Consider the following 23299-nt stretch of genomic DNA (forward strand, 5'->3'; position numbering starts at 1 on the left):
AGAAAACGCTGATGCTCTGGCGCAATCGGCACGTGGAGATAAGCATCCTTGATGTCCATTGATGCTAGGAAATCTCCTTGAGACATTGAGGCGATGACGGAGCGGAGAGATTCCATCCGGAACCTCCTGGTTTTTACGTGTTTGTTGAGCAACTTTAGATCCAGGACGGGACGAAACGACCCGTCCTTCTTTGGCACCACAAACAAATTGGAGTAAAAACCGTGACCTTGTTCCTGAAGAGGAACGGAAGTCACCACTCCTTCCGCCTTTAGAGCGGCCACCGCCTGCAGCAGAGCATCGGCCCGGTCGGGCGGTGGAGAAGTTCTGAAGAAACGAGTTGGAGGACGAGAGCTGAACTCTATCCTGTACCCGTGAGACAGAATGTCTCTCACCCAACGGTCTTTGACCTGTGACAGCCAAATGTCGCCAAAGCGGGAAAGCCTGCCACCGACCGAGGATGCGGAGAGAGGAGACTGAAAGTCATGAGGAAGCCGTCTTGGTGACGGTTCTTCCTGCTGTCTTTTTGGGCGTGATTGAGTCCGCCAAGAATCTGAGCCTCTCTGATCCTTTTGAGTCCTCTTAGACGAGGAGAATTGGGACCTGCCTGAGCCTCGAAAGGACCGAAAACCAGACTGACCCCTCCTTTGTTGGGGTTTGTTTTGTCTGTGTTGAGGTAAGGATGAATCCTTACCCTTGGAGTGTTTAATGATTTCATCCAAACGCTCACCAAACAATCGGTCACGAGAAAAAGGCAAACTGGTTAAGCACTTCTTGGAAGCAGAATCTGCCTTCCATTCCCTCAACCACAAGGCTCTGCGTAAAAACTACGGAGTTGGCTGACGCCACCGCCGTACGGCTCGTAGAGTCTAGGACAGCATTAATCGCGTAAGACGCGAATGCAGACATCTGAGAGGTCAATGGTGCCACCTGCGGAGCAGATGTACGTGTGACAGTGTCGACTTGTGTAAGCCTAGCTGAAATAGCTTGGAGTGCCCATACGGCTGCGAATGCTGGCGCCAATGACGCTCCAATAGCTTCATAGATGGATTTCAACCAGAGCTCCATCTGTCTGTCAGTGGCATCTTTAAGTGCCGCTCCATCTTCCACTGCAACTAAGGATCTAGCTGCAAGCCTGGAGATTGGAGGGTCCACCTTGGGACACTGGGTCCAGCCCTTGACCACGTCAGGGGGAAAAGGATAACGTGTATCTTTAAGCCGTTTGGAAAACCGCTTATCGGGATAAGCGTGGTGTTTCTGGATTGCGTCTCTAAAGTCAGAGTGGTCCAGAAAAGAGCTTAATTTACGCTTGGGATACCTGAAATGGAATTTCTCATGCTGTGAAGCTGACTCCTCCTCAGGAGGAGCTGGCGGAGAAATATCTAACATCTTATTGATGGACGCTATAAGATCATTCACTATGGCGTCACCATCCGGTGTATCCAGATTGAGAGCGGTCCCAGGATCAGAATCCTGATCAGTTACATCCGCCTCATCACCCATAGATTCATCCCGCTGGGATCCTGACCAGTGAGACGAAGTTGAGGGCCCCTCATAGCGAGCCCGCTTAGGCTGTCTGGGACTGTCGTCCGAGTCAGAGCCGTCACCCTGGGGTGCATGTGACACCCCCGGAGCCCGGAAGTGTTCCAGTTGAGGGGGACCAGGGAGCAATGATTCAACAGTGTCCATGGTCTGAGTTACTGGTCTAGACTGCAATGTTTCAAGAATCTTAGACATTGTCATAGACAATCTATCAGCAAAAGCTGCAAACTCCGTTCCTGTCACCTGGACAGCATTCACAGGTGGTACACCCTGGGTCACGTCTAGCAGAGGCCCCGGCTGAGCAAGTGCTGCAGGGGCCGAGCACTGCACACAATGGGGGTCAGTGGAACCTGCCGGTAGAGTAGCCCCACATGCGGTACAGGCAGCATATAAAGTCTGTGCCTTGGCACCCTTGCGTTTAACGGACGAAATGCTGTTGCCTCCTTGCAATCTAGGAGGGTATATAGCCAAGAATCACCAGCGACCGTACAGTGAAAAGTATTTGCAAACACAAAATACCAAGTACACAACGGCACAAGTGGGGGTGAGCCCTTGAGGGCTGCTTACCGCCCGCTGAAAAGCGGGTATGAGGTCGTAGAATCCCGTGTCTGGGTCTCCCAGGCTCCCCTCTCCAGCTCAGCGTGCAGACAGGAATGGCTGCCGGCGTCCTGTGAAGAGGGGCGGACCGTGGGCGTGCCACAAACAAAGTGCGGGAAACTGCGTCCTACTGTGCCTGGTGTGAGGGCTGGAGTATGTAAAACAGACTCCAGCCCTCAGCGCTGATGCTCTGTACGGCGTCCCGCCCTCCTCCTGACTGGCAGGTGCGGAGGCGGGAACGAGACGAACTAGGCCGCAAAAGCCGGGGACTGTAGTAATCAGCGCGGCCGTGATATATGCACGGCCAGCGCGGAAGTCCCCGGCGCACCACAAGTCCCAGCCGCGTCGCAGTGTGACTGACCCCAGCGGCCGGCGCGACCGTTCGCCCTAAGTCTACCCACTCAGCCAAGCTGTAGTGAGGAAATGGCACAAGCGCAGCAGCGCTGATGTCCCCGGCGCAGTAACACACCCAGCCATGCTGCGGTGTGCGCGCGGTATGCACGGGGACACAGAGTACCTTGACGGAGCAGGGTCTGTCCCTGACGATACTCAGCTCCAAATCCAGCGGCTTCTCCAGGGGCTGTGGATGGAGCACGGTCTCAGTGCCTGGAGACCGGTAAAATCCCACTTCGCCCAGAGCCCTAATGGGGATGGGGAAGGAATCAGCATGTGGGCTCCAGCCTCCGTACCCGCAATGGGTACCTCAACCTTAACAAGCACCACCGACAGAAAGTGGGGTGAGAAGGGAGCATGCTGGGGGCCCTGTATGGGCCCTCTTTTCTTCCATCCGACATAGTCAGCAGCTGCTGCTGACTAAACAGTGGAGCTATGCGTGCGTGTCTGACCTCCTTCGCACAAAGCAAAAAACTGAGGAACCCGTGATCCCACGGGGGGGTGTATAGCCAGAAGGGGAGGGGCCTTACACTTTTAAGTGTAGTACTTTGTGCGGCCTCCGGAGGCAGTAGCTATACACCCAATTGTCTGGGTCTCCCAATTAGGAGCGACAAAGAAATGTAAATATTGCACCAGCATCGGCCATAAGAATCGCAGCGCTGAGGACCGGCTGAGCATCCGGGGATGTGTCTGCCATCAGGTGGAGGGGTGGCCTTGTTATACAACCCCTTTAATGCCTTATACTGATACATTATGGTTTGGAAGTTATTATGAGGGAACTTCTTAACCCTTTCCTGACATGGATATTTCTTCGGCGCTCCATTGGGAGACCCAGACGATTGGGTGTATAGCTACTGCCTCCGGAGGCCACACAAAGCATTACACTAAAAAGTGTAAGGCCCCTCCCCTTCTGGCTATACACCCCCCGTGGGATCACGGGCTGCTCAGTTTTCAAGCTTTGTGCGAAGGAGGTCAGACATCCACGCATAGCTCCACTGTTTAGTCAGCAGTAGCTGCTGACTATGTCGGATGGAAGAAAAGAGGGCCCATACTAGGGCCCCCAGCATGCTCCCTTCTCACCCCACTTTTGTCGGCGGTGTTTGTTAAGGTTGAGGTACCCATTGCGGGTACGGAGGCTGGAGCCCACGTGCTGTTTTCCTTCCCCATCCCCCTGAAGGGCTCTGGTGAAGTGGGATCTTACCGACCTCCAGGCTCTGAGGCCGGGCTCCATCCACAGACCCGGAGAACCTGCTGGATACGGAGCTGGGTACCGTCAGGGACAAGGCCCTGCAACATTCAGGTACTCTGTGTCCCCGTGCAGACAGGCACAGACACACTCCAGCGTTGCTGGGTGTGCTAGTGCGCCGGGGACAGTAGCGCTGCGCGCTTGGGCTATACTCACTGCAGCTTAGCTGCAGTGAGTTTATTTGTGGGGAACTACCGCGCCGGCCGCCCCTAGAGGCTGCGGCGCGGCTGTGACTTGTGGTGCGCCGGGGACTTCGCGCTGACCGTGCTTTTACGACGGCAGCGCTTATAAATCTAGTCCCCGGCTTTTGCGGCCTAGTTCCGTTTCGTTCCCGCCCCCAACCCTGTCAGTCAGGGAAGGGGCGAGACGCTGTATAATGATCAGCGCCGAAGGGCTGGAGTCGTATTTACATACTCCAGCCCTCTCACTGGGCACAGTGGGACGCCAGTTTCCCGCTCTTTGTCTGCAGCACGCCCACGGCCCGCCCCTCTTCACAGGACGCCGGCAGCCATTCCTGCATGCAGTCTGAGCTGGAGAACGGACATAGCCCTGGGAGACCCAGACAGGGGATTCTGGCGACCACACACCCGCTTTTAAGCGGGCGGTAAGCAGCACCTAAATGCTGACCCCACTAGTGCCACAGTGTTGTTTTGTGTACTTTTGTCTGTACCTATATATATTGCACTGTACGGTCGCTTCTTGGCTCGACAGCATGTCATCCGCAAAAAGCAAGGGTGCCAAGGCACAGGCTTTATATGCTGCTTGTACCGCATGTGGGGCTGATCTACCGGCAGGTTCCTCTGACCCCCATTGTGTGCAATGTTCGGTCCCTGTGCCACTTCGTCAGCCGGAGTCTATGCTAGTAGTGGCCCAGGCAGAGATGCCTGCGAATCCTGCCCCGGTGACGGGGACAGAGTTTGCAGTTTTTGCAGATAAAATGTCTGTGACTATGACAAAAATTCTAGAATCTTTGCAGTCCAGGCCGGTCGCTCAGACCATGGGCACTGTTGATTCACTGTTCCCCGGTCCCCCTCAGTTGGAACTAATCCGTGCTCCAAGGGGGTCCCACGCATCACAGGCTGAAGGCTCGGACTCGGACGACAGTCCCAGGCAGCCTAAGCGAGCTCGCTGGGAGAGACCCTCGGCGTCATCACGCTGGTCAGGGTCTCAGCGAGAGGATTCTCTGTATGATGAGACAGAGGTAGATGATCAGGAGTCTAATCCTGAGACCGCTCTCAATCTGGATACTCCTGATGGTGACGCCATGGTGAATGACCTTATAGCGGCCATCAATAGACTGTTGGATATTTCTCCCCCAGCCCCTCCAGCGGAGGAGGCAGCTGCACAGCAAGAGAAATTCCATTTCAGATATCCCAAGCGTAAATTGAGTACTTTTCTAGACCACTCTGACTTCAGAGAAGCAGTCCAGAAACATCATGCTTATCCAGATAAGCGTTTTTCCAAGCGTCTTAAGGATACACGTTATCCTTTTCCCCCTGACGTGGTCAAACGCTGGACCCAGTGTCCAAAGGTGGACCCCCCAATCTCTAGGCTTGCGGCTAGATCCATAGTTGCAGTGGACTGAAATCATTAAACAGTCCAAGGGTAAGGACTCTTCCTTACCCCAGCCCAGATCAAGCAAACCCCAACAGAGGAGGGGACAGTCGAGGTTTCGGTCCTTTCGAGGCTCGGGCAGGGCCCAATTCTCCTCGTCCAAAAGGACTCAGAAAGAGCAGAGGAGTTCAGATTCCTGGCGGGCTCACTCACGCCCAAAGAAAGCAGCCGGAGGAACCGCTTCCAAGGCGGCTGCCTCATGACTTTCAGCCTCCTCTCTCCGCATCCTCGGTCGGTGGCAGGCTCTCCCGCTTTGGCGACATTTGGCTGTCACAGGTCAAGGACCGGTGGGTGAGAGACGTTTTGTCTCACGGGTACAGGATAGAGTTCAGTTCTCGTCCTCCGCCTCGATTCTTCAGAACTTCCCCACCTCCCGACCGAGCCGATGCTCTTCTGCAGGCGGTGTGCTCCCTAAGGGCAGAAGGAGTGGTGATCCCTGTTCCTCCTCAGGAACAAGGTCAAGGTTTTTACTCCAATCTGTTTGTGGTACCAAAAAAGGACGGCTCTTTCCGTCCTGTTCTGGACCTAAAACTGCTCAACAAGCACGTGAAAATCAGGCGGTTCCGGATGGAATCCCTCCGCTCCGTCATTTCCTCGATGTCTCAAGGAGATTTTCTAGCATCAATAGACATCAAAGATGCTTATCTCCACGTGCCGATTGCTCCAGAGCACCAGCGTTTTCTACGCTTCGTGATAGGGCGACCATCTTCAGTTCGTAGCCCTGCCATTTGGTCTGGCGACAGCCCCACGGGTTTTCACCAAGGTCATGGCAGCAGTGGTAGCAGTCTTGCACGCTCAGGGACACTCGGTGATCCCTTACTTGGACGATCTACTTGTCAAGGCACCCTCTCAAGGAGCATGCCAACACAGCCTGAACGTTGCGCTGGAGACTCTCCAGACCTTCGGGTGGATCATCAACTTTTCAAAGTCAAACCTGTCACCGACCCAATCACTAACATATCTTGGCATGGAGTTTCATACTCTCTCAGCGGTAGTGAAGCTTCCGCTGGACAAGCAGCGCTCACTACAGACAGGGGTGCAGTCTCTCCTTCAAGGCCAGTCGCACCCCTTAAGACGCCTCATGCACTTCCTAGGGAAGATGGTGGCAGCAATGGAGGCAGTTCCGTTTGCGCAGTTTCATCTGCGCCCACTTCAATGGGACATTCTCCGCCAATGGGACTGGAAGTCGACGTCCTTGGACAGGAAAGTCTCCCTTTCCCAGACTGCCAAGGACTCCCTTCAGTGGTGGCTTCTTCCCACCTCATTATCACAAGGAAGGTCCTTCCTACCCCCATCCTGGGCGGTGGTCACGACAGACGCGAGCCTGTCAGGGTGGGGAGCAGTTTTTCTCCACCACAGGGCTCAAGGTACGTGGACTCAGCAGGAGTCCACCCTTCAGATCAATGTTCTGGAAATCAGGGCAGTGTATCTTGCCCTACAAGCCTTCCAGCACTGGCTGGAAGGGAAGCAGATCCGAATTCAGTCGGACAACTCCACAGCGGTGGCATACATCAACCACCAAGGTGGGACACGCAGTCGGCAAGCCTTCCAGGAAGTCCGGCGGATTCTGATGTGGGTGGAAGCCACGGCCTCCACCATATCCGCAGTTCACATCCCCGGCGTAGAAAACTGGGAAGCAGACTTCCTCAGTCGCCAGGGCATGGACGCAGGGGAATGGTCCCTTCACCCGGACGTGTTTCAGGAAATCTGCCGCCGCTGGGGAGTGCCGGACGTCGACCTAATGGCGTCTCGGCACAACAACAAGGTCCCGACCTTCATGGCGAGGTCTCGCGATCAAAGAGCTCTGGCGGCAGACGCCTTGGTGCAAGATTGGTCGCAGTTCCAGCTTCCCTATGTGTTTCCCCCTCTGGCACTCTTGCCCAGAGTGCTACGCAAGATCAGGTCCGATTGCCGCCGCGTCTTACTCGTCGCCCCAGACTGGCCGAGGAGATCGTGGTACCCGGATCTGTGGCATCTCACGGTCGGCCAACCGTGGGCGCTACCAGACCGGCCAGACTTACTGTCACAAGGGCCGTTTTTCCATCTGAATTCTGCGGCCCTGAACCTGACTGTGTGGCCATTGAGTCCTGGATCCTAGCGTCTTCAGGATTATCTCAAGGTGTCGTGGCCACCATGAGACAGGCTAGGAAGCCCACGTCTGCTAAGATCTATCACAGAACGTGGAAGATTTTCTTATCCTGGTGCTCGGCACAGGGAGTGTCCCCCTGGCCATTTGCATTGCCTACTTTTCTTTCCTTCCTGCAATCTGGTTTGGAAAAAGGCTTAGCGCTCGGCTCCCTTAAAGGACAAGTCTCAGCGCTATCAGTATTTTTTCAGAAGCGTCTAGCACGACTTCCTCAGGTGCGCACGTTCCTGCAGGGGGTTTGTCACATCGTCCCTCCGTACAAACGGCCGTTAGATCCATGGGATCTGAACAGGGTACTGGTTGCTCTCCAGAAGCCGCCCTTCGAGCCTCTGAAGGAGGTGTCACTTTCTCGACTCTCACAGAAAGTGGCCTTTCTGGTAGCGGTCACGTCTCTTCGGAGAGTGTCTGAGCTAGCAGCGCTGTCATCCAAAGCTCCCTTCCTGGTGTTTCACCAGGACAAGGTAGTGCTGCGCCCGATTCAGGAATTTCTCCCTAAGGTGGTATCCTCTTTTCATCTCAATCAGGATATCTCCTTACCTTCCTTTTGTCCTCATCCAGTTCATCGGTATGAGAAGGATTTGCATTTGTTAGATCTGGTGAGAGCACTCAGAATCTACATCTCCCGCACGGCGCCCCTGCGCCGCTCGGATGCACTCTTTGTCCTTGTCGCTGGTAAGCGCAAAGGGTCGCAGGCTTCCAAATCCACCCTGGCTCGATGGATCAAGGAACCAATTCTTGAAGCCTACCGTTCTGCTGGGCTTCCGGTTCCATCAGGGCTGAAGGCCCATTCTACCAGAGCCGTGGGTGCGTCCTGGGCATTACGACACCAGGCTACGGCGCAACAGGTGTGCCAGGCGGCTACCTGGTCGAGCCTGCACACTTTCACCAAACATTATCAGGTGCATACCTACGCTTCGGCGGACGCCAGCCTAGGTAGAAGAGTCCTGCAGGCGGCAGTTGCCTCCTCGTAGGGGAGGGCTGTGTTGCAGCTCTAACTTGAGGTATTATTTTACCCACCCAGGGACTGCTTTTGGACGTCCCAATCGTCTGGGTCTCCCAATGGAGCGCCGAAGAAGAAGGGAATTTTGTTACTTACCGTAAATTCCTTTTCTTCTAGCTCCAATTGGGAGACCCAGCACCCGCCCTGTTTCCTTCGGGATTTTTGTTTTTTTCGGGTACACATGTTGTTCATGTTGAACGGTTTCAGTTCTCCGATGTTACTTCGGATTGAATTTGTTTAAACCAGTTATTGGCTTTCCTCCTTCTTGCTTTAGCACTAAAACTGAGCAGCCCGTGATCCCACGGGGGGTGTATAGCCAGAAGGGGAGGGGCCTTACACTTTTTAGTGTAATGCTTTGTGTGGCCTCCGGAGGCAGTAGCTATACACCCAATTGTCTGGGTCTCCCAATTGGAGCTAGAAGAAAAGGAATTTACGGTAAGTAACAAAATTCCCTTCGTTTTTGATATATATATATGTGTGTGTGTGTATGTGTGTGTATGTGTGTGTCTATATACATACATACATATATATATATATATATATATATATATAAAAATAAAATAATTTTATTTATTTTGTTAAAAGAAGGAATGCATTTTTAGTGCAGCAGGTTCTGTAATCACACGTCCATGAGCCCCTCCTCTGACGTTCCTCCCTCATAAACCTCGTATGTTAGTCACCAGAGCTGACTATCTATTTCAGATGCCGGATGTGCTCCATCACCTTCTTCTCCAAGTCCGAGATGCAGATTCACTCCAAGTCTCACACGGAGACCAAGCCTCACAAGTGCCCTCATTGCTCCAAAACCTTTGCCAACAGTTCCTACTTGGCTCAGCACGTGCGGATCCATTCGGGGGCCAAGCCCTACACCTGCAGTTACTGTCAGAAAGCCTTCCGCCAGCTGTCTCACCTGCAGCAGCACACACGGTAAGAGGGGCCGGGGCAGGCCGCAGGCAGCTAGGAAGGAAAGGTGCCCTGCGGGGGGTGGCCGTGTGTGAGTTGGGTGCTCAGTGGATGAGGGTGTTCGGTGCTAGGCTGGGGCTGACGCAGTCATTTCACCTTATCTACAGTAATATACAGACAGATACTACAGAATGATGATACTGTACTGATAACGAGCGCTATAACCCAGCAGCGGATTGTGGCCGAGGCTCGCAGTGTAGCGGCAGGTCGATATGTGATGTGATTCCAGGACGTGCCGTCCGTCCGTCCGTCTCACACTTATTGCCATTGATAGCAGGGAGAGTTTCCATTCGGACATCGTGTCACGTGTTTCTTGCCTCCTCCATGTGCACAGACGTCGCCATCTCTGATCACACGATCATGTATTCTTGCTTGTGCTCTGAGACCATGTTTTGTTTTCCCGCATTTATGTCCCATGACTATTTTTAATAATTTTTTTTATTTTATTTTTTTATGACATAACGGTCTTCCTCCATAATTTCCACCCTCCACATTGTCATCTCTTGTCTATTAATATTACTTATTGCCTTCTTCTAAAGTGTCCTCTCTCTGCAGTTGTCGCATTTTCTTTTCCGGCTCTCATCGGTTTGCAGTTGTTCACACTAGAAAACCACGCAGAATAGCACAGCACCATACACTGTGAAGTGGCCGCTCTCGGTACTGCAGCCCAGATCCCATTGACTTCAGTAGCAGCTGAACTGCAGTACCGGAGAACAGCCACTGCACAGTGTATGGCGCTGTGCTGTTATATGTTCACAGTTATTGGTGGGGGTATTTGGACCCCCATCGATTTGATATTGACAATCTATAAAAATAACAGGACCTCTCTATAAAATATTGTAAACAACCTTTTTGGTTCCTCTTCTGGTTAATTTTTCTTAAAATGTCTTGAATTATTTACAGCTAAATATATTAATAATTAATGGGAAAACCAGACCCCTAGACTGATCCAGGCTCCATATCAGACCCCCTAGACTGATCCAGGCTCCATATCAGACCCCTAGACTGATCCAGGCTCCATATCAGAACCCCTAGACTGATACAGGCTCCATATCAGACCCCTAGACTGATCCTGGCTCCATATCAGACCCCTAGACTGATCCAGGCTCCATATCAGACCCCTAGACTGATCCAGGCTCCATATCAGACCCCTAGACTGATACAGGCTCCATATCAGACCCATAACTGATCCAGGCTCCATATCAGACCCCTAGACTGATACAGGCTCCATATCAGACCCATAACTGATACAGGCTCCATATCAGACCCCTAGACTGATACAGGCTCCATATCAGACCCCTAGACTGATCCTGGCTCCATATCAGACCCCTAGACTGATCCAGGCTCCATATCAGACCCCTAGACTGATCCAGGCTCCATATCAGACCCCTAGACTGATCCAGGCTCCATATCAGACCCCTAGACTGATCCAGGCTCCATATCAGACCCCTAGACTGATCCTGGCTCCATATCAGACCCCTAGACTGATCCTGGCTCCATATCAGACCCCTAGACTGATCCTGGCTCCATATCAGACCCCTAGACTGATCCTGGCTCCATATCAGACCCCTAGACTGATCCAGGCTCCATATCAGACCCCTAGACTGATCCAGGCTCCATATCAGACCCCTAGACTGATCCAGGCTCCATATCAGACCCCTAGACTGATCCAGGCTCCATATCAGAACCCTAAACTGTTCCAGGCTCCATATCAGACCCCTAGACTGATCCAGGCTCCATATCAGACCCCTAGACTGATCCAGGCTCCATATCAGACCCACAGACTGATACAGGCTCCATATCAGACCCATAACTGATACAGGCTCCATATCAGACCCCTAGACTGATCCAGGCTCCATATCAGACCCACAGACTGATACAGGCTCCATATCAGACCCCTAGACTGATCCAGGCTCCATATCAGACCCCTAGACTGATACAGGCTCCATATCAGACCCCTAGACTGATACAGGCTCCATATCAGACCCATAACTGATACAGGCTCCATATCAGACCCCTAGACTGATCCAGGCTCCGTATCAGACCCCTAGACTGATACAGGCTCCGTATCAGACCCCTAAACTGATCCAGGCTCCATATCGGACCCCTAGACTGATCCAGGCTCCATATCAGACCCCTAGACTGATCCAGGCTCCATATCAGACCCCTAGACTGATCCAGGCTCCATATCAGACCCCTAGACTGATCCTGGCTCCATATCAGACCCCTAGACTGATCCAGGCTCCATATCAGACCCCTAGACTGATCCAGGCTCCATATCAGACCCCTAGACTGATCCAGGCTCCATATCAGACCCCTAGACTGATCCAGGCTCCATATCAGACCCCTAGACTGATCCAGGCTCCATATCAGACCCCTAGACTGATCCAGGCTCCATATCAGACCCCTAAACTGTTCCAGGCTCCATATCAGACCCCTAGACTGATCCAGGCTCCATATCAGACCCCTAGACTGATCCAGGCTCCATATCAGACCCATAACTGATACAGGCTCCATATCAGACCCCTAGACTGATCCAGGCTCCATATCAGACCCCTAGACTGATCCAGGCTCCATATCAGACCCCTAGACTGATCCAGGCTCCATATCAGACCCATAACTGATACAGGCTCCATATCAGACCCCTAGACTGATCCAGGCTCCATATCAGACCCCTAGACTGATCCAGGCTCCGTATCAGACCCCTAGACTGATCCAGGCTCCGTATCAGACCCCTAGACTGATACAGGCTCCGTGTCAGACCCATAGACTGATCCAGGCTCCATGTCAGACCCCTAAACTGATCCAGGCTCCATATCGGACCCCTAGACTGATCCAGGCTCCATATCTGACCCCTAGACTGATCCAGGCTCCATATCGGACCCCTAGACTGATCCAGGCTCCACATCGGACCCCTAGACTGATCCAGGCTCCATATCGGACCCCTAGACTGATCCAGGCTCCATATCGGACCCCTAGACTGATCCAGGCTCCATATCGGACCCCTAGACTGATCCAGGCTCCATATCGGACCCCTAGACTGATCCAGGCTCCATATCGGACCCCTAGACTGATCCAGGCTCCATATCGGACCCCTAGACTGATCCAGGCTCCATATCGGACCCCTAGGCTGATCCAGGCTCCATATCGGACCCCTAGACTGATCCTGGCTCCATATCGGACCCCTAAACTGATCCAGGCTCCATATCAGACCCCTAGAAAAAAAGGAGCCAGCACGATCTGAAATTGGCATGCATCATATAAAAAGTGAAAATTCACAGATTTATTCCAACTACTATAATAAAAAAAAAATGAGATTTTTAGCAAATAATTGATCAATTTTTTGAGCCACCCCTGCCAACGTCACGGCAAATCTCAATAGGGGGGTCCTACTCTATATTCTGTATTTCATGTGCCATGCGGCCTCCTAGATAAAGTTAAAAGCAGAACCATAATGGAGCACACATACCTGTAACCTGTATATAGCCGCTTCCATGTTGCAAAAGAGGTAATTGTGGATAGAGGCCAGCCCAGGTCCCAGCAAGTGGAGCAAGCTCTATACATACCAGGCTCCATATCAGACACCTAGGCTGATCCAGGCTCCATATCAGACCCCTAGGCTGATCCAGGCTCCATATCAGACCCCTAGGCTGATCCAGGCTCCATATCAGACCCCTAGACTGATCCAGGCTCCATATCAGACCCCTAGGCTGATACAGGCTCCGTATCCGACCCCTAAACTGATCCAGGCTCCATATCAGACCCCTAGGCTGATACAACTGAATAGGATAACTGAAGTGAGCACTAATATATATATTATGAGTGCAAGCCAAAAGTTACATACTATATACGGATAAGGCTGCACATCAAACTTAGATAATAGTATAATGCCTCAAGCATATGGACAAATATTGGAATATACAATGAAAAATGCTACTTGCTAATTTGAACATGTGAATAATGAATTGCATACCTGCCATGAATATTAGGAAAAAGGAGATATTTAGCAATCGCATTGATCAATGTAACTGAGCCCCAAGGCCTCGTCAAGGCATATCTCTATATTGGGGTCCCTAGCTCTGTGACCCTAACTGTGTGTCATCTCATTGCAATTAAAAACTGCTATGGGTGGAGAGAGGTAACTAAGGACTTTCTTATATAGGAGATGGAAAAAACATGGCCGAAAGGGGCGGAGCTGTGTTCACATGTGTACACAGCTCCGCCCCTTTCGGCCATGTTTTTTCCATCTCCTATATAAGAAAGTCCTTAGTTACCCCTCTCCACCCATAGCAGTTTTTAATTGCAATGAGATGACACACAGTTAGGGTCACAGAGCTAGGGACCCCAATATAGAGATATGCCTTGACGAGGCCTTGGGGCTCAGTTACATTGATCAATGCGATTGCTAAATATCTCCTTTTTCCTAATATTCATGGCAGGTATGCAATTCATTATTCACATGTTCAAATTAGCAAGTAGCATTTTTCATTGTATATTCCAATATTTGTCCATATGCTTGAGGCATTATACTATTATCTAAGTTTGATGTGCAGCCTTATCCGTATATAATACCCTAGGCTGATACAGGCTCCGTATCCGACCCCTAGACTGATACAGGCTCCGTATCCGACCCCTAGGCTGATACAGGCTCCATATAAGGCCCCTAAAATTAATTCTGACCTTGTATATGAGCAGAGCAAAGACAAGGCTGGTAAAATTGATCAGATCCTACACGTAAGCCCCCTGTAAGTGTTGAATCAAGGAATAAGGCCAGGCTCACCTGCAGCCCGAGGGGTGCTTAAAGGGAAACAAACTACAATATAAACAAATCCCTAGCACTCAATAGGACAAGACTCTGTAATGATACAAAACGTGTTTTATCCTATAGAATATCTGCAAAAGGAAAACTTACACCTCAACCAGAATAAAATAAAGGCAACGTTTCGGCCAGACTTGGCCTTTGTCAAGGTTTTGCGTATTGTAGAGTTGGGGAACATGACGAGTTAGATACGGTCTTTTTGAGGTCCTAGAGGAGACGTTAATTTTGTGTGAACTTTGCAGTAGCCTAGAGGGTCTGAGAGATGGATGAGGGAGGGGAGAGGTGCCTGTAGGCCAGCGGAGGCTTGCCCAGGGTCCCTGAAGTCAATAGTGGCAGCAGGCAGACCCCAGGCCACACACATGTAATAACGTCCCTCTCCCGGGCCGCCTCCGCTTGCAGCCACAGTCCGTGCCGATGTTGGCCAGTACTGGGCCCTGGCGGTAGTAGCCATGGATTGGCAGATGCAGCTATGATGGCGGGTCTGCACAGACCGGTCAGCATTCCCCTCCGGTTCAGGCCGCGGCCCCCCGGGTTGGTTCCCCCTGTAGTGTGTTTCTTTAGCCGCAGTGTCCTCTCCTTGCACCTAGTCTCCGGCAGTTTCTTATGCTTTTATATCAGGTCCATATTACCCGTGTGCCCCTTTGGTCTGCTCCTCATCAGCCGGTATCTCCTCTGCTTCCCTCTCAGTAGCGCAGTGTTCACCCGACTTATTGTTCACATCATGGACTCCGTTTCTATGTGTCGTCCTCATCATCCCTGTCTGTTGTGTACAAAGCGTCTGTCCCATACTCCGCTCCTGCCAAACATTTCCATCACTAAACCCCTGTAAATGCCTTCCCTCCGCCATGTTCACGTCTCTTCCATATCTGCTACATAATGGTATCTCGTCTGTTCTTCCCACTAACCGCTGCTTATCCGCCCAGGTGCAGCACACGGCAGGCGCACCACAAGTCACAGCCCCCTCTGGCCTACTGGCTGTATACTACACAGTAGTTTGCTCATCTCTACCGAATGTATTCTCTGCAGCTCCATTCTGTGTAACGTTTTTTTATTGCTCCATCTACAAGGATTAGTGATCCTGATGTTCATTCTGTAAGGCTTTGGGGGAAAAAACATTCCCCTGCAACAGCTGAATTCCTCCTCCATTGATGGTAGCCATTACACATGATCATTGCCACATATTCATGCCTCTCACATAACCAAGGAAAACACTGAGCAAATTATATACAGTGTATTATGCCACGTGCCGATCTTAGGGGGCACAGAGAATGACACAGATTCAAAAACGGGGCGCAAATGTATTGTACAGAGCCCCCTTCTGGCCCAGTATGAAGCGTAAGTCGGAGAATAATTGGCAGATTGGACAAATGGTGCAGCGCGCACTGGATGTGCCATAGGAAACTGTTGGAAAACCCCAGATATTGGACGGATAAAAGCGTGGGAGTGATAGACGCATTTCTAGGTTATTACTCGAGGATCCGTCATCAGCATCGGCAGCTTTGCCCGGCATCTGTGTGCAGCCTCGCCCGGCGGCTGTTTGCGGCTTGGCCCGGCGGCTGTTTGCGGCTTGGCCCGGCGGCTGTTTGCGGCTTGGCCCGGCGGCTGTTTGCGGCTTGGCCCGGCGGCTGTTTGCGGCTTGGCCCGGCGGCTGTTTGCGGCTTGGCCCGGCGGCTGTTTGCGGCCTGGCCCGGCGGCTGTTTGCGGCCTGGCCCGGCGGCTGTTTGCGGCCTGGCCCGGCGGCTGTTTGCGGCCTGGCCCGGCGGCTGTTTGCGGCCTGGCCCGGCGGCTGTTTGCGGCCTGGCCCGGCGGCTGTTTGCGGCCTGGCCCGGCGGCTGTTTGCGGCCTGGCCCGGCGGCTGTTTGCGGCCTGGCCCGGCGGCTGTTTGCGGCCTCGCCGGCATCTGGATATACTCTGTGTGCGGTGCCAGGATATCGCAGCGCCATATACTGTGTAGTGGTCATTCTCAGGTACTGCAGCTCTGATCACATTCACTTCAGTGGGAGCTGAGCTGCAGTGGAGTAAACGGTCGGTGCACAGTGCTCGGAGATGTGATAGTCCTGCTCCTTACATGGTTTCCAATAAATGACAGATCGATTCATCGGACGGGAGCCCTGTAAATCTGCCTCAATTCCAGCACCCACATACTACTGATGTGACTGCGAGGCTCTGGGTCCTGCAAATCGATCCACTCCTCTCTACTGTGTGCACACAGCTGATCGCCGGGTGTCAGACGTCCACCGATCTGAAGTTCATGACTTAAATGGAACCTGTCAGGCCTCTTATGCCCTCCAGGCCCGCACCATTCACATTGGCACGTCAAAATTCCCTTCCTAACCAGCTCTACATATCATCATTTTCTAACATCAACGTATAAAGAAAGCATTTATTACCTCCATTTTTCTTATGCAAATTAGGGCCTTGACTAGTCGATGGGGCGTTCTTTCCCCAGACTATTTGGCCTTCGATACATGTTTTCTTTTTCGCTCCTAATTGGGAGACCCAGACAATTGGGTGTATAGCTACTGCCTCCGGAGGCCGCACAAAGTACTACACTTAAAAGTGTAAGGCCCCTCCCCTTCTGGCTATACACCCCCCCGTGGGAGCACGGGTCCCTCAGTTTTTGCTTTGTGCGAAGGAGGTCAGACACGCACGCATAGCTCCACTATTTAGTCAGCAGCAGCTGCTGACTATGTCGGATGGAAGAAAAGAGGACCCATACAAGGGTCCCCAGCATGCTCCCTTCTCACCCCACTTTCTGTCGGTGGTGCTTGTTAAGGTTGAGGTACCCATTGCGGGTACGAAGGCTGGAGCCCACATGCTGATTCCTTCCCCATCCCCATTAGGGCTCTGGGCGAAGTGGGATTTTACCGGTCTCCAGGCACTGAGACCGTGCTCCATCCACAGCCCCTGGAGAAGCCGCTGGATTTGGAGCTGAGTATCGTCAGGGACATGGCCCTGCTCCGTCAAGGTACTCTGTGTCCCCGTGCATACGCGCGCACACCGCAGCATTGCTGGGTGTGTTAGTGCGCCGGGGACAACAGCGCTGCTGCGCTTGTGCCATTTCCTCACTTCAGCTTAGCTGAGTGGGTAGACTCAGGGAGAACGGTCGCGCCGGCCGCTGGGACTGCGACGCGGCTGGGACTTGTGGTGCGCCGGGGACTTCCGCGCTGGCCGTGCATATATCACGGCCGCGCTTATTACTAAGTCCCCGGCTTTTGCGGCCTAGTTCGTTCGTTCCCGCCTCCGCACCTGCCAGTCAGGAGGAGGGCGGGACGCTGTACAGAGCATCAGCGCTGAGGGCTGGAGTCGTTTTTACATACTCCAGCCCTCACACCAGGCACAGTAGGACGCAGTTTCCCGCTCTTTGTTTGTGGCACGTCCACGGTCCGCCCCTCTTCACAGAACGCCGGCAGCCATTCCTGCCTGCACGCTGAGCTGCAGAGGGGAGACGGGGAGACCCAGACAAGGGATTCTACGGCCTCATACCCGCTGTTCAGCGGGCGGTAAGCAGCCCTCAAGGGCTCACCCCCACTTGTGCCGTTTGTATACTGAGTATTTTGTGTTTGCAAATACTTTGTACTGTACGGTCGCTGGTGATTCTCGGCTATATACCCTCCTAGATTACAAGGAGGCAACAGCATGTCGTCCGCAAAACGCAAGGGTGCCAAGGCACAGACATTATATGCTGCCTGTACCGCATGTGGGGCTGCTCTACCGGCAGGTTCCACTGACCCCCATTGTGTGCAGTGCTCGGCCCCTGTGCAACTTGCACAGCCGGGGCCTCTGCTGGACGTGACCCAGGGTGTACCACCTGTGACTGCTGTCCAGGTGACAGGAACGGAGTTTGCAGCTTTTGCTGACAGATTGTCTATGACCATGTCAAAGATTCTTGAAACATTGCAGTCTAGACCAGTAACTCAGACCATGGACACTGTGGCATCATTGCTCCCTGGTCCCCCTCAGCTGGAACACTTCCAAGCTCCGGGGGTGTCACATGCACCCCAGGGTGACGATTCTGACTCGGACGACAGTCCCAGACAACCTAAGCGGGCTCGTTATCGGGGGCCCTCTACTTCGTCTCACTGGTCAGGATCCCAGCGGGACGAATCTATGGGTGATGAGGCGGATGTAACTGATCAAGATTCTGATCCTGGGTCCGCTCTCAATCTGGATACACCGGATGGTGACGCCATAGTGAATGATCTTATAGCGTCCATCAATAGGATGTTAGATATTTCTCCGCCAGCTCCTACTGAGGAGGAGGCAGCTTCACAGCAGGAGAAATTCCATTTCAGATATCCCAAGCGTAAATTAAGCACTTTTCTGGACCACGCTGACTTTAGAGATGCAATCCAGAAACACCACGCTTATCCTGAGAAGCGGTTTTCTAAACGGCTTAAAGATACACGCTATCCTTTTCCCCCTGACGTGGTCAAGGGTTGGACCCAGTGTCCCAAGGTGGACCCTCCAATCTCCAGGCTTGCAGCTAGATCCTTAGTTGCAGTAGAAGATGGAGCGGCACTTAAAGATGCCACTGACAGGCAGATGGAGCTCTGGCTGAAATCCATCTATGAAGCTATTGGAGCGTCGTTGGCGCCAGCTTTCGCAGCCGTATGGGCACTTCAAGCTATTTCAGCTGGGCTTATACAAGTCGACTCGGTCACACGTACATCTGCCCCGCAGGTGGCACCATTGACCTCTCAAATGTCTGCATTCGCGTCTTACGCGATTAATGCGGTCCTGGACTCTACGAGCCGTACGGCGGTGGCGTCAGCCAACTCCGTGGTTTTGCGCAGAGCCCTGTGGTTGAGAGAATGGAAAGCAGATTCTGCTTCCAAGAAGTGCTTAACCAGTTTGCCCTTTTCTCGTGACCGATTGTTTGGGGAGCGTTTGGATGAAATCATTAAACACTCCAAGGGTAAGGATTCATCCTTACCTCAACACAGACAAAACAAGCCCCAACAAAGGAGGGGTCAGTCTGGTTTTCGGTCCTTTCGAGGCTCAGGCAGGTCCCAATTCTCCTCGTCCAAGAGGACTCAAAAGGATCAGAGAGGCTCAGATTCTTGGCGGACGCAGTCACGCCCAAAAAAGACAGCAGGAAGAACCGTTACCAAGACGGCTTCCTCATGACTTTCAGCCTCCTCTCTCCGCATCCTCGGTCGGTGGCAGGCTCTCCCGCTTTGGCGGCATTTGGCTGTCACAGGTCAAAGACCGTTGGGTGAGGGACATTCTGTCTCACGGGTACAGGATAGAGTTCAGCTCTCGTCCTCCAACTCGTTTCTTCAGAACTTCCCCACCGCCCGACCGAGCCGATGCTCTGCTGCAGGCGGTGGCCGCTCTAAAGGCGGAAGGAGTGGTGACTTCGTTCCTCTTCAGGAACAAGGTCACGGTTTTTACTCCAATCTGTTTGTGGTGCCAAAGAAGGACGGGTCCTTTCGGCCCGTCCTGGATCTAAAGTTGCTCAACAAACACGTAAAAACCAGGAGGTTCCGGATGGAATCTCTCCGCTCCGTCATAGCCTCAATGTCTCAAGGAGATTTCTTAGCATCAATAGACATCAAGGATGCTTATCTCCACGTGCCGATTGCGCCAGAGCATCAGCGTTTTCTACGCTTCGTTATAGAAAGCGAACACCTGCAGTTCGTAGCGTTACCTTTCGGGCTGGCAACAGCCCCTCGGGTCTTCACCAAGGTCATGGCAGCAGTAGTAGCTGTCCTGCACTCGCAGGGTCACTCCGTGATCCCGTATTTGGACGATCTACTTATAAAGGCACCCTCTCAAGAGGCATGCCAACACAGCCTGAACGTGGCACTGAAGACTCTCCAGAGTTTCGGGTGGATTATCAACTTTTCAAAGTCAAATCTAACCCCGACCCAATCACTAACATATCTTGGCATGGAGTTTCATACTCTCTCAGCGATAGTGAAGCTTCCACTGGACAAGCAGTGCTCTCTGCAGACAGGGGTGCAATCTCTCCTGCAGAACCAGTCCCACTCCTTGAGGCGCCTCATGCATTTCCTAGGGAAGATGGTGGCAGCAATGGAAGCAGTCCCTTTCGCGCAGTTTCATCTGCGTCCTCTACAATGGGACATTCTCCGCCAATGGGACGGGAAGTCGACGTCCCTCGACAGGGATGTCTCCCTCTCTCAGGCAACCAAGGACTCTCTCCGATGGTGGCTTCTTCCCACCTCATTGTCAAAAGGAAAGTCGTTCCTACCCCCATCCTGGGCGGTGGTCACAACAGATGCGAGCCTATCAGGGTGGGGAGCAGTGTTTCTTCACCACAGGGCTCAGGGTACGTGGACTCAGAGAGAGTCCACCCTTCAGATCAATGTTCTGGAAATCAGAGCAGTCTATCTTGCTCTGCGAGCCTTCCAACAGTGGCTGGAGGGCAAGCAGATCCGGATTCAGTCGGACAATTCCACAGCGGTGGCGTACATCAACCACCAAGGGGGAACACGCAGTCGACAAGCCTTTCAAGAAGTCCGGCGGATTCTGACGTGGGTGGAAAACACAGCATCCACCATATCCGCAGTTCACATCCCAGGCGTGGAAAACTGGGAAGCAGACTTTCTCAGTCGCCAGGGCATGGACGCAGGGGAATGGTCCCTTCACCCGGACGTGTTTCAGGAGATCTGTCGCCGCTGGGGGATGCCGGACGTCGACCTGATGGCGTCACGGCACAACAACAAGGTCCCGGTTTTCATGGCACGGTCTCACGATCACCGAGCTCTGGCGGCAGACGCCTTAGTTCAGGATTGGTCGCAGTTCCGACTACCTTATGTGTTCCCACCTCTGGCATTGTTGCCCAGAGTGATCCGCAAAATCAGGTCCGACTGCCGCCGCGCCATCCTCGTCGCTCCAGACTGGCCAAGGAGGTCGTGGTACCCGGATCTGTGGCATCTCACGGTAGGACAACCGTGGGCGCTACCAGGCTGTCCAGACTTGCTGTCTCAAGGGCCGTTTTTCCATCTGAATTCTGCGGCCCTGAACCTGACTGTGTGGCCATTGAGTCCTGGATCCTAGGGACCTCAGGTTTATCTCATGATGTTGTTGCCACCATGAGACAGGCTAGGAAACCATCCTCCGCCAAGATCTACCACAGAACGTGGAAGATATTCTTATCTTGGTGCTCTGCTCAGGGAGTTTCTCCCTGGCCATTTGCATTGCCTATTTTTCTTTCCTTCCTGCAGTCTGGGTTGGAAAAAGGTTTGTCGCTTAGCTCCCTTAAAGGACAAGTCTCTGCGCTATCCGTATTCTTTTAGAAGCGCCTGGCGCGACTTCCTAAGGTACGCACGTTCCTGCAAGGGGTTTGTCATCTCATTCCCCCTTACAAGCGGCCATTGGAACCCTGGGATCTGAACAAGGTTCTGATTGCTCTCCAGAAGCCACCTTTCGAGCCTATGAAGGAGATTTCCTTTTCTCGGCTTTCACAGAAAGTGGCTTTTCTGGTGGCGGTCACGTCTCTTCGGAGAGTGTCAGAGCTGGCGGCGTTATCTTGCAAATCTCCCTTCCTGGTGTTTCACCAAGACAAGGTAGTACTGCGTCCAATTCCTGAGTTTCTTCCCAAGGTGGTATCTTCCTTTCATCTCAATCAGGATATCACTTTACCATCTTTGTGTCCGCATCCAGTTCACCAATTTGAAAAGGGTTTACATCTGTTGGACCTGGTGAGAGCACTCAGGATCTACATTCCCGCACGGCGTCTCTGCGCCGTTCGGATGCACTCTTTATCCTGGTCGCTGGTCAGCATAAAGGGTCGCAAGCTTCCAAATCCACCCTTGCGCGGTGGATCAAGGAACCAATTCTTCACGCCTACCGTTCTGCTGGGCTTCCGACTCCTTCTGGACTGAAGGCCCATTCTACCAGAGCCGTGGGTGCGTCCTGGGCATTACGGCATCAGGCTACGGCTCAGCAGGTGTGCCAGGCGGCTACCTGGTCGAGTCTGCACACTTTCACCAAGCATTATCGGGTGCATACCTACGCTTCGGCGGATGCCAGCCTAGGTAGACAAGTCCTGCAGGCGGCGGTGGCCCACCTGTAAGAAAGGGCTGCCTGACAGCCCGATCGCGAGGTATTATTTTACCCACCCAGGGACTGCTTTTGGACGTCCCAATTGTCTGGGTCTCCCAATTAGGAGCGAAAAAGAAGAAGGGAATTTTGTTTACTTACCGTAAATTCCTTTTCTTCTAGCTCCTATTGGGAGACCCAGCACCCGCCCTGTTTTTCTGAGGGTATTTGTTTTTCGGGTGCACATGTTGTTCATGTTAATAACTTACGTTCTCCGATATTGTTTATCGGATTGAATTTGTTTTTGAAACAGTTATTGGCTTTCCTCCTTCTTGCTTTTGCACTAAAACTGAAGGACCCGTGCTCCCACGGGGGGGTGTATAGCCAGAAGGGGAGGGGCCTTACACTTTTAAGTGTAGTACTTTGTGCGGCCTCCGGAGGCAGTAGCTATACACCCAATTGTCTGGGTCTCCCAATTGGAGCTAGAAGAAAAGGAATTTACGGTAAGTAAACAAAATTCCCTTCATCACGCCCCAGTGGGTGTGATAACCTGATCTCCACAAGCCGGTGTCACCGCAGCTCCCGGAAATATTGCGCGCAGCTCATTTCAGCAGCGTCCGTGCGTCTCTCAAGTTGGGTGTCCGCGTCCCGGCTTTAGAGAGGCACATTGTGCATGATCAGAAGAACACCTGCACTTTTGATCATGCGCAGTGCACGTCTCTAAAGCCGGAACGCGTACCTGATTGGAGCGGCGCACTGACACTGCTGTAATGAGCCGCGCGCATGCGCAATATTTCCAGGAGCTGCAGCGATGACATGGAGAGAGGGCCGACTACTTTAGGGGAACCACGCCACTTCGACTAGTCAGGGTTCTAATTTTGTATACGAATAAATGTTTGGGGGTTTTTTTGTTTGTTTTTTTTACACAGTGATTTTAGTGAGCTGGTTAGGAAGGAAATTTTGACATACAAA

General features: G+C 52.6%; 1 protein-coding gene across 10 annotated transcripts in view; it reads left to right on the forward strand.

Annotated features, from left to right (window-relative positions):
- ZNF384 (zinc finger protein 384) overlaps positions 1-23299 on the forward strand; it is a 91813-nt gene that overhangs the window by 49900 nt on the left and 18614 nt on the right. For all 10 annotated transcript variants that reach the window (XM_075348308.1, XM_075348314.1, XM_075348313.1 and 7 more), the window contains one exon: positions 9238-9462. In XM_075348308.1, coding sequence (XP_075204423.1) covers positions 9238-9462 — 225 coding nt within the window. The remainder of the gene's footprint in view (positions 1-9237; positions 9463-23299) is intronic.

This window comes from Anomaloglossus baeobatrachus, chromosome 5, assembly GCF_048569485.1.
Source record: "Anomaloglossus baeobatrachus isolate aAnoBae1 chromosome 5, aAnoBae1.hap1, whole genome shotgun sequence".
NCBI classification, from domain to species: domain Eukaryota; kingdom Metazoa; phylum Chordata; class Amphibia; order Anura; family Aromobatidae; genus Anomaloglossus; species Anomaloglossus baeobatrachus.